We start from the raw sequence: 15789 nt of genomic DNA on the forward strand, positions 1-15789 counted from the left end.
AGCAGTCCGACACTTACAGAACATTGTGCACAGTTCATCTTCCTCCCAGCTCAGCAGCACCTACGAGTTTTTGCTGGCTGATGGTTTCCAAAGTGCTTTTAATGAAATAAGCTGTTGATCCCAGAAGTGCATCAATGACAATTCACAGCACAAATGGTCCTTGCTGTTGCAGAAAATCTAGACGACTTAAGCCTGGACAGATCATAAAAATCAAACTGCTGTGAAGCACAAGGTGACCACTGGAAGCAGGTCTCATCTTTCCAGCAAGAAAAAGCTACATCCTCTGTTGGGATGGCACTGGGGGACTGCGACCTGCTGCCGTGTCCGTCCTGGGGACCGGTGGCTCCAAGAACGTTTCACCAGAGCTTCGCACTAGTGCAAGCCCTTTGTTTCATGCTTATTACTGACCACCACCACTGGCTACTTCACCTATGGGGAAGACGGGCGCAAGGCTCTGATGAAACACTGGATCCACTGATTACAGCTACAGGGATGCCCTTACCGCACAAAACTAGTAATAGCAAAACTTGGGAAATATGGCCATCTCTTCAACCTGCCACAGACACCACAGATATGGAAAGTGTAAAGATTTGCAATAATGTGCACAACCACAAGTGCATATGTGCCAGCACCTCCTTCGTCCCTCCGTTCCATTTAATTCTCACATCCCTTCTTGTGCCTTCTCACGAGATATCATTCGTGTTAGGTCAGGTCTACACTGAATAATTGGCCCAGATCTCAGCATTCACTGCCTGCTCATCCACAGAGAATAGCCTCTGACCCAAGCTTGGTGCAAGGTGGATTTTGGCCCAGAACCACTGACTGGAACAGGATGGTGAAAGCAAAGCCAGCAGACAGCTGACAGCCCACCAGTAACTTCCCAAAGCCCTCTAATGGCTTCTTCCGCAGCTGACAGCGAAGGAATCCCAGCGTCCACACAACATTACGATAGAAAGCCAAGGGGAAGGAGGTGCCAGCCCTAGGCCAGCAACACTGGCTGCCTTCTGCACTGAACCTGTGCTACAGCGAAGCTTTCTGAGGAGGTCAGACTGACCTGTCAGCTGCAAGCCCAGCCGCCCCAGCTGCACACCAGTCCAGCCCATCTGCCCCACGCCTTCACCCCATCATCCGGGTGCCTGCTCCAGGAAGGTACACGGCCACACGCCAGATCCCTCCTCCACCAGACGGATCGGTTACACACGCCAGCAGCAGCGGTTTCCATTTCAAACCTTTTGATAATGAATGCTTCTGCCTACAGATAAGCAAACTTGTTAAACTATGCTACAAAACCCATCCTTACAGGCACACAGAACAGATGTGCTGGAGGGAAAGGTAGCCAGACAGGGATATCTCTGCTGCCTGATGAATGTAGGATGCTTCCACCAACCTTGAATTTAACCTTGCAAAAGCTGGAAATATCACCTTAAGCACAGTAGCATTGCAGGCTTACTGAACTGTAGCAATGCATTAAACTTGCTGGTTTACATCTCTTCAGCCTTCTGCTGTAGGGCTGAAGTCTGATTTCTGCTGTACTTTCCCAAACAGCGTCTGTTTGAAAGCTTTCGCATATGTATTCCAGGACATTCAGATCGATTAGAAATAGGAGGGGGGGTGTGCAGGGGAAATAACCAACTAGTGGCCAGCCCTTCCCTTGGAATGTAAAACCATCCAGAAATCAAATAGCCCTCGGGGGTACTTGTCAATTCTGGGTGACTGGGTTGAATTAACCAGGGATACGTTGCATTTATTTGCATGATATTTGTGAACAGAATGACTCCACTTTCAACAGTTAAATATATATCTACACATACAAATAAAAAGCAAAAACTAGAGGCAGGCTGTTCCCGTGTTCTGGGACATGTTTTCATCTCTCGATGGTGCACAGTAAGTCAGGACAAAGCCACTCAGCTCATTCATGCCCTGAAGCACGTGCTCAGACAAATGACACGGGCGGTCACACCAAATAACCCCTCTCAAATCTGCCAGGCAGCTCAGGCTCTCCTCACTGCCAGCCGGTCTTTGATCACGGTGGGGCTTTCTTTCCCCATCAGCCGGCAAAGCAAGGCACCTCTGGATACAGAAGCGTCTGGGTGGCCTTGGTCATTTAAAAGTTGTAGCATCCAGTAAATTTCTTTTGCTGGTATTACAGAGGGGAATTCAGGAGTGGAGGTTATCACAACATGCATCCCAGGCCTTGCACATTGACACCAACGAGCAGGACCGTGATGAGGAGCTGGGTTTGGAGGCAGGCTCAGGGCAGTGCAAGGAGCAGAGGGGTCAGGGTGCTGTTCTGAGCAATTTCGGGTCCCATCAGTGCTAACAGCTACCACTGAAAATCCTTCTGAACCACCGAGCCAGCAGGCTAGGGAGAAAAATGCATCATGCTTGTGGTCAGCAAAGATGGAGACCCATCAACAGGGCAAGGAGAAGGCCTCCAGGCAGTGCCAAGAGCTGTGCAACAGCAGGGCAGGAGGCACACTGGAGCCTGACGGAAGAAGTCAAGGCTGGAGTAGCAGAGGGAGCTAAGGGCCACCCGCAGAGCCACGTGGGGATCCCACAACTGAAACAACACACAGCTGATGGGTTCTGCTAGAAGCGCGGTACATGCCAGTGTGGCACAGGGGGGCAGGATGGGAACAGCAGAGCGACCGATGTCAACTGCTGACATGCCACGGAGGAGCAGTGCCAGGAAAAGGTTGAATACTGCCTGTTCTCACCATGCCAGCACTGCCCTCCGCACCAGCTCTTCACGCACCCATTTCTGTGAGCTTCAAACATTTCCTGCAACTGTAGCTGGCTCTTCCCAGGTCAACAGAGGGGCCTTCACCCCTTGCCCTGGGGTCAAAGCATGATCCTCTACTACCAGAAGTCAAAGGGCTGCCTGACTGTGTGAAGCAGCACCAAGGAATGGAAGAACAAGCTCAGATTTTGGAAGAGTCAGGTGGAGTGCGAGGCTCTTCACCACTCCTCACACCTGGGCAAAAGGTCCTGAAGGCAGCAAGCCACAACCTGGTAGCACCATGAAGACTGGGCATTTCATGTGTGCAGCACTGCCGCAAAGAGGCATCACAGCAAGAGCACCAGGGAAGCACAGGTCAGAACAAGGACAGCCACTTCTGCAAGCCAAGGTCCTGCAGCCTAACTCAGCTAGAATGGTGACACAGTGGGCAACTTGGAGGTGGGACCCCCCTCACACCTTGGGAGTGAGCATTTCCAGCAGCAGCCAAGCCCAGCATGGATGCTCTTCGAAGTTTAACGTGGCCTTCATTCAACTTGGCTTCATTCCCTTCCAAAGCAGATTAAGCTACTGTAATTAAAGCTCTTTTAACTTGCAAAGTTCAGTTGGATTCATTTTCCTGTGCACCCCTTGGGAACCAACCCTGACAAGCTCAGGACCAGGAGCAGCACAGAGCGGAGGGTTCTGTGGTCTGATGGCCAGCCCACGCAGCAGCCAGGCTGCCCAGAGACAGCTAGGGCACCTGCGATCCCATCTCCCTAGGGAACGACGGGAAGGGGCTGTCTGGGGCCACGCGAGGCTCAAGCACTGGGCAGGGGCGCATACAGCTGCAGGCTGCTAAGCATTTCACGTCGCTACGCAGCACAGACTAAAGGAACGGCGTGCAGAGAAACACCTACCTACAGCTTCAGAGAGTCGCTGCCAGCTGTATCAAGGTGACACTGAGTGGCAGGGGGTGGGGGACACCAGAAAGCCAGCAGCGGCTGCTTTGCTCTTCTCCTTAAAGTAAAAATAATGGGCCCTTCTCCCTTGTGGCCCACATGAATATTTCATCAGCAAACTGCCTCATCCTGTATTAGATTTTTTTCCCCTCTCTGGCTGAGGTGGGAGGCTCTAGCTTACAGATCCCTCCACATCCTTTCCAGGAGGAGCTGAAGACATTTTGAGCACACAATCAGAGTGCTGGGGGCAGCCAGGGCGATCTCTGGATAACAGGATGGAAGTATGTCATGGCTCCAAGCAACTCTGTGCCTTTGGGAAGTGAGTGCCCTGCTCACTCATACGACAGTAGTATGATATCCCGTGAACGCCGGTGAGGCAATACCACGTCCTGCTTGTAAAGAATCAACAGGTTCCCTGTCCATCACCACCGCAGAGCGAGCAGAGCCTGCCCCTCCAGCCTGTGCCTCACTGCAAGGGCATCTGAGCACCATTCCTCTGCATCTACAAGTCTCTAAGCCTGTTTGGGCACGGGAAGCACGAGGGAGAAGAGACACTAAATCCCCAAGATCAGATACTGCAGCTTGAAAATATCCTCTGCTGGCTTCACTTACAACAAGGCTTATTTCAAAGGAGGGCAGGCTCACAGTAAGAGAAGAGGATTGGGAATTAGATGTGCCGAAACGTTTTCCTTTCTGTCAAAGGCCCGAGACCCAGGCCCTGCTGGAGTGGCCGGCACTGGCCAGACGCCACCAGCTCCCCCAGGTCCCGTTCTGAAAGCCATTCGCTTCCCCGCTCCTTTTTCACTTGCCAGGGCTTTTTATGCAGCCATTGCCCAGGCCCTTCCTGGCTCAGCCTGCCTCTCCCCACATAGAAAAGGAAAATCATCTGGTTTACTTTAGAGCCTTTTTAGAAGAGAAAAATTGGTTTTGGGTTTTTTTGGTGTGGTTTTTTTTAACCTTAGACAAAACTGCCAAGAGACCCAAGAAAGCCTCACAGAAACACTTGAGGAAAGATCTGAAACCTCTGAAGAGCAGCAGTAAAGCACTCTGAGATCTAGCCCTCCAAATTCATGAACCCTGCTGAACTTAACATCTATGTCCACCTCTCAATGACCATGTTGGCAGCGGGCCTCCAGCCAAAACAATAACCTCTTTGGGAAAAGCCTTAAAAGCAGCTTCTGGGTTGGCCGTTGTTCCTGGCAGGACCCCCACCACCAGACAAGTCTGCATCTGGTCAAAGCCTTGTCTCCAGCTCAGGTGCTAGTTGTGTCAAATGGGCACAAAGCCAATGCATCCTGTCCTACAGGACTCCTCGAGGGAGACAGAGGGAAAGCTGCAGACCAGGGGAGAAAACCAGCATCTACTGTTTCATAAAGAAAGGCAGGCTATCCCAACGGAGCCCAGAATCACACCAATAAAAAGCATGAGGGGAATGAAGAGGGTTGGCACCTACAGACAGGCCCCCAGGGCTGTGACTGATCCCCCTTACTCACCTTCTTCTCATCTCCCTCTTGCAGGAGCTGGAGGTGGCTCCTCTTCTCGCTGTCCTTGCGGAGGGAGCTGTTCTGGTGGTGCGGCAGGCCCATCGGCGGGGACACGCTCCGGCCCTGTGGGTCCACCCAGGTGTAGATGTGGTTGGTGACATAGCCCCCAGGGATGCGTCCCACTGAATGTACAGACAGGTTCAGCTTCTTGCAGCCTTTCAGTACCTGGAAGACAAGCCAAGGAGAGGAGGGAGTTAATGCCTACAGAGGGGGAAGGACAATCTGCCCTAGGACACTGGGGTGACACAGCTTTGCTCTTCCTTGAGGTTGAAAGATCTCAAGCTACACTGCAACCACCAACTGAATGACTGACCTACGTAAAAAGCCAGTGGAAGAGCTGGAATTTTTCTATTCTCTCCTGAACAGCAACAGCATTAAAAGGCAAAGCTGCTGCTGCTGACAGAGGAAGTATGCTCTCCCCATCAGCCAGGGAAAGAACAGAGCGAAGCGGAGTGCAGGAGGTAAGGTGGGTAGTGACATGCCAGGAGGGACCCCAGTGTGGGCTGAACCTGAGACTGAGCAGTTTCTGCAGCTTTGGAGAGGAGCCAGAGCAGGACAGGGATCAGCGCTGGAGGACAGCGGCACTGTTGGTCCCCTCAGCTCAGCCCCAAACTCTGCCATTGGAAAGGCTCTTGATGCCTTCAGTGGACATCAACAACGCTCCCAGAAATTCAGCCTCCCATGGCATTTCATTACCAGCTGCCTCCCCAGCACAAGCAGTCAATGAACACAATAATTAATAAATACATTTAATACACCGAGATGACCTTGAGATTCAGATAAGGCCATTTGCAATTGCTCCTCCAGCTTCCACTGTGAGAAGCTGACATCGGCTTTATAGTGAACTTCAATTAACATTGGAGTTCTCCCTGGGGACAGCTGTAAGTGCTGAGCCCTTCTGAGCCCTCAGGAACATCAACACTCCAGATCTGCTCTCAGAAAAGAGGTGCTTTGGGTTGGGGGTTTTCCCCCCCCAACATATATACGTCCTTTTGATGAGCTACTCCTGCAAGGTCCCTTCTTCCCACCAAGCAGAGAAGCTGTTGAGCAAAGCTCATGACCAGGAAGAACTAATACAGGCAGCTCTTCGGTAAAGAGTAATATCGCCAGTAATACTGGGCTGGCTGGATCCCAGCTCTGACCTGGCAACTCTCCTGTCCCTCCCTGCAGAGCCAGAGAGAATCCAGCTTGCCAATTCCCAGTTCAGCACCTCCATCACATACAGCAATTTGGCTGCAATTTTGTCACATGCTCCCAAGGTCATCACGTGCCCGGAGAGCTTAAACGAGGACTGCAAAACCAGCAGCCCCATCAGAGCAACTGAAGAGCACTTCCACGTCCTGGGCTGCTCACTACCTCCATACCCCATCCCCTTAGCTCCTCCGGTCCCTCAAACACATCTCCTGCCGCATTTCTTCTCTCCCTGCGAGCACACGGAGCCCAGCCTGGCTGGCAGAGGTGCTCACCTCACTTCAGCCTTGCTACCACCTGCCCAAGTCTCACTGGACTATTTGAGCCTGCTGCCCACCCTGGGACCCCCTTCCCAAATGGGCACCACGGCGCAGGGGCCCATCCGTCCTGCAGGCACAGTTCAGCTTCCCAACCCAAAGCCCCCTCGTAAGCTCCCACGCAGACAGGCTCAGGATGATCTGACCTCCAGAGCAATGAGTCAGGGGTGGCAGGGAGACTCCTCATCTACTCTAGAGCTACCAGTGCAGAGTGACCGCTATGTTTCTGGGGGGGCTGTACCCCATCTCAATCTCACCTCCTTCTCCCTGCACTCACTGTCACCCCATTCCCATGAGGGTCTCTTTAGGACAGATGCAGGGATCCCATTTCCTCCTTCCTCAGAGCACCCATCCTGGCAGGGGAGGGGGATCCGAAGATAACCCACTGGGGCTGCCACCACACAGGAGAGACACCAGGCAGAGGAGAAGCAAGCAAGTGCAGGCAGGGTCCCCAGCTCCGTGCCAGGGAGCGTTCACAGCCCGTCCTGAGGATGGGGCAGCGGTTGCTGCTGAAGGCCGGCAGCAGGCAGAGCGCCTCAGCGAAATGTCATCCCCTGAAAGAGCAGGGCCTGCAGCGGAGCTGCTCTCTGGAGGCACAGTAAAATTTCCAGAGATGAGAGGCCAAAGATTTACAAGGGGCTTTTTATGTCCCCCCTGCAGCTCCCTTGACAAGGCCACCAGGAGATGGGATTGCAGTCAACAGGGAGATGTTTTATGCATGAAGGTGACAGCAGAGAGCCGGCAGGTGACGAGAGCAGCCGTCTGGCTCAAGGCAGCAGGCTGGGCCAGGGCTCCCCGGCAGCACAAGAGGAGACACGAGTGGACAGAGCAAACAGGAGCTGGTGGTGCCCATCGGGACGTTACTGGTGACGGTCTCTCCCAGCAGCAGGCAGAACTGCACCAGGCAGGGTGGTGACACTGTCTAGTCCTTTATACATTTACTGAGGCTTCTCAAGGACTCGGTGAGTGAAGCAGTTTCCTGCCCAGCAGTCTTTGTCCCCCAACACTAATGCCTACTGAAGAGCTAGCGCAGGACTGCAATGGCATCCCACCAGGGGCCTTCCCTACACTTAGGAGCCCTTCAGGGGACAGCTCTGCTGCCCTCCAAGCCACCTGCACTGGAAAGTGACTGCACCTTTCGGGTGACCACAGTAGCACCCACAAAGGACTTACCTTACTGCTGTGAGGCAGAGTGGGACCATCCCTGCAGCTCAGCGACGGCAAGCCAGTGGCACTGACCTCAGTAGGCAAGGATTCCAGTTACCTGCCCTAGTGCTAGGTGCTAAACACACTCAAAGGGACGGTGCTTGCCTCAAGAAACACAAGTGTGAAAGAGCAGGCAGAAAGGGGAGAAGCAAGGCAGGAAACACCTTGTCCAAGGTGGCCGCACAAACCCCCGAGAAAGCTGGCGAGAGCCCCTCTCTCTTGGCATGGTGTCACATCTACTCGGTGACACTGCCCGGGTGTGTGGCTGAGTCTCAGTGCTTCCCAGTGCAACTCCAACCTGCCTTTTTTCTCTTTTAAAAAAAGTCAGGCTACACCTCAGCCCTGTCTGCTCCCACCCTGCCCCACCTGATTCAGCCTGCAGCAGATGGCCCCCGCCACCACATGCACCTTCCGTACAGCTGCCGTCCCCTCCGGTTAAACTCCTCATCAGCTTTACAACCCATGACATAACGAAGGGCCATGACATGAGCAAACCCTTCACCCAGCCAGGAGCTGGTGGAAGAGCTAGAGGCCGTTGGACATCCCCAAACCACACAGAACACACGTGTCTAGTGGCATGTAGATGTATACGCCATACGCAGATATATAACACACCATTGCAGGCACCACGGAGACACACACAGGTAAAAAGCAGTAGCTGTTTGACTGGACACAGCAACACTATGGGACCATTTAAAAGTGTTAATCAGCTGATTTTTTTTTTTTTTTTCCCCAGAAGACAGTCTCCCACAGCCCTGATTCAACACGGCCTTCAGGCATGTGCTTAAATGAGCAAACATTTAAGCCTCTGCCTAGAACATGCTTAAGCAAAGGTCTGAAATTCAACTAGTGAGGCACATTTGTAAGCTAAATTATTTGTAATCTGAGTCTATTTATAAGAGCTTGCATCAATTTGAAGATATTATTTATTTTTATTAATTTTAGCATAAGCCTGGGTTTGTATCAGCTCAGAAGGTAAATCCTCCAGCTGCAAGCACAAATAGCCCAAGGAATCTCTGTGTTTAACCTCCACTAGAAGCACGTCTGCTCCAGTAAGCCAGAGCACAGCTCCTGTCTGAGGAAGAAGCCCAGCACGAGAGTCAGAGGCTGAGGAGCACGAGGCTTGCTCAGCACCACCCGTGTCCTCCCTCTGGCCACCGCAGTCTTGTCAAACTCACAGGACAGTCACCACAAACCGCTTCCCCAACCCGGTGAGCACTAAAGTCAGTTTTGTTCAAACATCCGAGCTTCCTTCGTTCACTAGGCAGCTACCAGCTATTTAAACTAAAGCTGACAGAGCTATGACAGGAGATGAGAAGCAATGTTTTCCCACGGATAACAGACCGCACACAGAAGGCACGGGAACGAGATCTGGCACAGCCCTATGAAACCTTTGTACATCCACACACTGAACTAGACTTTAACAAAGCACTTGGCATGCAGAGCTGTGGAGTGATGAGGCATCAGGCAAGCCAAACGGGAGAAGCTTCCATCATACATCCAAACAGAGACAGAAATCACTATCAACTGCTTTGGTGAGCTCCAAGTGACAGAGCTACTGCCCATTTCCTTGCACGGGAAGAAACGCTGCACTTCCCTCGCTGGGGTTTTTCTCCCCCCCCCCCGGCTTTACCGAGGCTGGTGCATCTGTTCATCTTCTGGTTTGCAAGAGTGCCCCTCCTGATATCTGGGGACATGAACTCTGTTACTCATGGGGCAAAGAGGAAAACTGGTGGTCCCGGTGGTATAGAGAAGACCTCTGGAACAGGACCTGCTGGGAACAGGCCATTCCTTCCTGGGGTGGTGCAGTCGTCTGGCAGGGACACGCTGGGTCAGCAGCCCATGGAAAGGGACCATCTCTGCACTGCACAGCCTTTGACTCACCGGTTCCACTGAGGCCTGTTCCCATCCTACATGGAAAACCAACACCACCCTGACCTGAGGGGCTTACCCCCTGTGCCCAACCAGCTCCCAAAAGCCTACAGGTCAGCCCTTGGGATCCCCAGCACAGCTGCCACGCCAGCAAAGCCATCAGCCTCCGCTGGCTTTTTCTATTTACCATCCCTGGGCTTTGACAGGGTGCAGCCTTCAGAGCAGGAGCCAAAAACCTCCAGCTGTTACAGATCCTGCCACTGACTCCTGCCATAGGATCTTCCCATTTTTCAGTGCCTCAGTTTCCCTGCACTGAGGCTGACAAATCATCCGCTTTTGGAAAGAATGCTGAGGCAACCCCAAGAGCGAGTCCCTTCCAAGCTGGTTCATCTGCTTTTTCCACCCAGGCACAGAAGACAAACCCAGGAAGACTTTCTCACACCCAGCTTGGGGCACATGAGACACAGGTGCCCTCAGCAGCTCCTCCCCATTTCATCCCTTCGGTTCTGCGAATACACATTTCCATCAGGCTCTCAGCAGCTTTCAGTCTGGAGCAGACAAGGTTGATTTGACATCCCAAAGAAGTTTTGCAGGTAATTTTCCCATCCACTGAGCGTGATCATCCAGCACCTTTGGAAAGTTAGCGGCACATGATAATGACTCTCCTGCCAGCTGTTCTTCAGGTCCATTATGAAGTGCTCTGGGAGAAGCCTCCCTCTAAAGGATGCTCTAGCCCCAACACCGGCTCCCATGAGGAATCCAAGCGACCACCATAACAGAGCATTTGCCATAAATTTCTTAACACCATCTTGGTCCTGACAATTTTTATTGCTAAGGATTGGGATAAAGAGTAGATTTAATGGGGCCATTTGTGCCTGCTACTAAAGTAATGAGGTGCAGCCTACTGCTGCGCTACCACTGGGCCAGGATCTCACCACCCGCTTTACAACAGAAGCAAAGCTGGGCTTGGCTAAGCCAGAGGGCTGCAGAGCGCTTCTCACAGCACCGCTCCTCTCCAATTCAGTGTACAGCTGTAGCTCGGTGCTGAGTACCCAAGGAAACTGCTTCAGAATGAGAACTGAGGTGGAAATCTTGCCTCTAATAAAAGAAAGTGCTTTGAGTGTAGAGGTGCTGCAAAAATGGAAATCATTAAGGAGGCAAGAGCAAAGGCTAATGGGCTGAGCTGAGAGGCGATGGGTGTCTCTGCAAGCCCTTGGGGACACACCGGTGCTAGGGGACAATGACAACTGCATTACAAACAGGCGACTCAGCAGCTCGGGCAGGATGGAAGGTTTTCAAGCCAAGGATGCAGCAACAAAGCTCTTCATCACAGGGAGAGGAGGTGGTCAATGTCAGGGCATGGGAGAGCACAACAGCCACTGCTTGCCTTAGCCCCCTCCTCAGCAAGAGGAGAGAGCCTTGTTCTCCAGGGCCACAGCGTGGAGAGGAGTCCTGGCATGCCCCAGGAGCAGCCTGGGCAGACCGTGCTGACGGCCAGAGCCCAGATACAGCCCCTGGCTGGAGCTCTGCACTGCCAGGACCACTGGCCTTCACCTCCCCCTGCTAAGCCAGCTGGGACCCGCAGGACATGGGTTGGGACAAGTCCTGGATGGGCAGATTCAGACCAGTATCCAAGGGCAGATCCAGCCCTAAGAGTCCTCATCTTTGCCAGCTCTCCCAGCAAGCAGGACGACTCTCTCCTCTTTCATTTTAATTTAATTTCTCAGGGCTGGTGAGAAGGAGCTAACTGACAATCTGGAGATCAGAGGTGCTCATTACTGACAGAGCAGGGACCCACACAGGCAGCTTCTTCAACACATCTTTCCCTGCCATCACACAAGCATTTTGGCCAGCAGGGACCATATCTACAGCAGAGGGCAGGACCCATTTTCCAGCTGGTCTCCTTGAACATCAAGCAATCGGCAGGAATTTTTATTTTCCAGCTCTATCACAACAGCTTCTCCCACACTGTGCATCTACCCTGGCCTCCTGGAACATGTTCGCAGAAGGTCCCAACACCCATCCGAGCACGAAATTTTGGCCAGCTGCAGTGACCCCTTGGCAGTGGGGGGGTTCTGACAGGTTTCCACCACCGTACCCTGCTCCTCCTTCAGGCTGCTGGTCCCTGTGCCTGGCAGCCTAGCTGCTGCTCGAACGTTTAGCGCTTTGCCTTTCCCCGCTCCCAGTGAAGTGTCACACCACCGGCAAGCTGGCACGAGTCCACTGACCTCGATTTTGCTGTCAGGCCTACTTATAAAGCAACACCAGCCCACACGACAATACACTTCCCGTGAAGCAGGTCACCCCAACTCCCTGGGACAGAAGGAAAAGCTCTTCAGGCCAGAATTTTCATCTAAAAAAAGTGAGGGACCGACAGAGAGAAAGGATAAGCTCTGGATGGGAATAATGCAACAGAGAACTTCTTCCTTACGGACAGGCAAGCTGTCTTGTGTCCAGCGATTGCGGAGATACCACCCCAAAAGCAACAGCGTATATTCAGCCTGCAAGCTCTTTGGGAAAGCACGTTATTTGATGGGCATACTGAACCTAACCCATTTGCAGCGGACCATTAAATAAAATAATTCCACCTCCTTAATCCCCGCTGCAGCATCAGGCAGTGCAAACTGCATCTCCATTTCCTTCCTCGAGCCATTTCAGGGACTTGCTACACGTTGTTGAGCGCTGCCGTGTTTCACTCCAGACTCAAGATAAAATTTGGCTTTGCCCCACCTATAATGCGTTTGAAGACCGTGGTATGAAAGGTTTAACACTGGCACCACAGCGTGCAAGCACACCTGCTACAAGACAAGCTTAAGGAAATAATTTAGTTGAATCTGGGGATCAATGCCAAAACATTTAGCAGGGAAACAGTCACCAATTGCCTAGAAATATTATTAGAAGCAGCAAGTGCCAGAGAGAAGGGCAGATCGATTCCATAAGGCCACTGATGTCCTGACAACACACTATTTAATTATCTATCAGGTCCTTTGAGAGTGAAGTAGATTGCTTAAAATAATAATAAAAAAGGAAACGCACATCCCATGTACCCACAGTTATTACCTTTTAAAAAAACCCAAACCCCAACGCAATGCCCAATACAGCACGTTCTTTGCTGAGATCAGGACCAACAGCTGCCCCCCTTCCCGAAACCCACCTGTGCAGGGCCACTCTTGCCCGGCACATCTTGCATTACCAAAGGCTTTCCTCTCCCGCCTTCAGAATTTTCCCCTTGTTCTTTCCACCTGGAGGGCGTCGAAAGGTTGAAGGCTGTGTAAAGGCATCTTCCAGGCCTTCAAAAATTCCCCCAGTAGGAACACAGATGTCAAATCAATGGCAATTAATCACCGGTATTCTTCTGGCAGCTTGAATAAAATATGCGTCTCGTACGGATACAGCCCACTCACCTTTGCCGCTAATGAAATGAGCAATCTATTCCAATTCATTCCGTTAGTGGGTAGATCACAGTTTGATACAAGAAGCATTAAATATGAGCCATCCTCCCCCTTGCTACAGACGCAAGCTGTTTTCTTCCGGCAATAATAGACTTGCCAGAGCTGTTTGGCTTCTTGGGCTGCTCGGATAACGGGCAGCCAAGCGCTCGCTCCATTTGCAAACCACAAAGGTCGGTGCGGAGGTTATCAATCATTGAAGTATCACGCAATTTTGCGCCAAGTCCCAAAAAAGTAAGGCACGGACTTGAAAATAAAAGGGAAAGAAATGCAGAGATACCACAGGAGGGAGGCAGAGGGAGCTTTTACAGCACGCTCCAGCACCCATGCAGGGAACAATTTGCAGAAGTTTGTCTAGCCCCTGCTTCCCGCGCTATCCTGCGGGGTTCCTGCTGGACCCAGGTAGTTTTAAGCTCGTGGGTTCAGCTAGACTGAGCAAAAGCATCTCGGTGCCAGTGGGAACGATGAGGCTCCCCGTGTCCACTATGGAGGCGAGGGGGCTGCGAGACCTTCTACAGGGAGATTGATTGAGCCGTATCAGCTAAGTGGTTTCTCTGCCAGCAGAAAGGACCGAGCAGAAGACAAGAGGCAGAGGCACTACCTGCCTGTCCCCAGAAGTTTGCTCCAGGGATCCTCTGCAGGCAGGACAAGTATAAAGCTATTACGGCTCCCACTACACACCTTGGTTAAGGCCAAGTTTGCCAGGTGCCATAAAAATGCATAGGGAGAGATTGTCCCCTGCCCCAGACCGCAGTAAAGGTGCTTTGGAACAAGTGTATCCGCTCCCCATCTCGCCTGACAACCAGGGAACTGCTCCCGCGCAGAGGAACCGGGAGCCTCGTCGGCACTGACGTATGCAAACGGCTCGTCCCCGCGCGGGGAGGACGCGCAGCCAGGAACAGAAGAAAACTGGTACAAGAAAAAGGTGACACAGAGGCAGGTGGGGAGAGAGAGAGGGGGGGAGGGATGACGGGAAGCGGAGACACTCCAGATGGAGGGCTGGGGGAGAGGAGCCAGAGAGGCAAGCGGTGGGTAGCACAGCGCAGGGGATGGAGGGTGTGAAGCAGCCTCCCTGGCAGGAGGATAAATGGGAATTACAGGAGGTACGGTCCAACCTCTCCCCCTCTCCCAAGGCAAAGGTGACAGCAGTTTGGCTTTCAAGTAGTGGCACTTATGCAAATGCATGCAAATTGATGCATAATTATGGTGATTGCGCACATTTAGCCCCAAGGCATCAGGAAGCCCATGTCCCTTTCACCTGGAAAGGTCAAATGAAATCCTAGCTCCAGGGCCTTCTCTCTAACCCCTCCGAGGGCTGACTCCCCCTATCCCCGCTTCAAGACAACAGCTCTGTCACACCCCACCCCCTCAAGGCTGGTCACTGCCCGGTGTATCCCTCAGGGAAGTCCAGGACAGTTTTAAAAAGAGCAGAAGAACGACGCTCTATTTCACTGCAAGCCTGGAAAGCTGTCCGGGTGCTGTCTGGGGTAGGGGGGTGCGTGAGGGGAATCTAGATCAATACATTACCCCCCATTTTCTCTTGGCTTTCCACATCACACCAACCAGTGCTGAAAAATATCCTGAGAACCACCGCCAAACCCATATCGTCTAGATATGGTTAGTTACTTGATGGAAAAAACCAACTTTGAAAGAATCAATGTGAGGAGATCACCTAGACACGACTGAGCACCAAGGACACCCAGCCAGCGCCTGCACGACGCAGAGACCCTTCCAGCCTTCCCCACCAGTACATCCTACCCCGAGAGTCTCGGATGCGGTTTCTGAGTCCGGCAACAAGAAGCTGGCAGGAACAGAGTTCCTCCAGGCTGCCCAGGTTCCTGCTTCGCCTGTATTTATTAAGCACTTGGTGGTCTGTGACAGGGAAAATTCACAGAGCACCCAGTCAAAAGAAACTAAGCCAAATCATTTTAGCAGCTGCATTGTCAGTTTAGGAGAGGGGATTTAGAGCCAAATAATTCTCCGAGCAGACATGGCATTGAGGAAAGTGTCAAGAAAATCCATCATCTTCCCTGAGGACAGAGGAACCGAGTAAAAGATATTTTAACTCACCAGCTATGCTGCACACTAATGCTTTTGTTTTCTTCTAATGGACACTGGAAGGAAAGACAGGCTTTTATCCTTGGGCTTATCTTATCAATTTCTCTACTGAGGCAAAAATGTTTATTTACAAGAAGCCCACTCAATAACATTTATACTCCAAGAACTCAAGGATGCCCTAACAATACTAACCCTGACGAACAAGCCAATACCCATGCCAAGTACTGTCATCCTTGTATTATGAGGAGAGATTAAGGACTTCATTCTAATCTTTCGTATCAGTATAATGTCGTTTGATTTCATTAGGGCTGATTGCAATTTGCTGGTGTAATGAAGGGAAACAGATGACTAAGTAACTTGCCCACTGAGGGAAGTCAGTGGCAGAGCAGCAAATAGAACCTACTCCTAACTCCAGGGCAACAGCTAAAACACCCACATTCCCATGGATGCTCTCTGCACATCCAAGTTCAGCCC

At 51.9% G+C, this 15789-nt stretch overlaps 1 protein-coding gene across 5 annotated transcripts in view; it reads right to left on the reverse strand.

Annotated features, from left to right (window-relative positions):
- The window catches only part of WHRN (whirlin), a 53307-nt gene that overhangs the window by 31137 nt on the left and 6381 nt on the right, over positions 1-15789 (reverse strand). For all 5 annotated transcript variants that reach the window (XM_054849202.1, XM_054849204.1, XM_054849203.1 and 2 more), the window contains exon 2: positions 5172-5387. In XM_054849202.1, coding sequence (XP_054705177.1) covers positions 5172-5387 — 216 coding nt within the window. The remainder of the gene's footprint in view (positions 1-5171; positions 5388-15789) is intronic.

This window comes from Grus americana, chromosome 20, assembly GCF_028858705.1.
Source record: "Grus americana isolate bGruAme1 chromosome 20, bGruAme1.mat, whole genome shotgun sequence".
NCBI lineage: Eukaryota > Metazoa > Chordata > Aves > Gruiformes > Gruidae > Grus > Grus americana.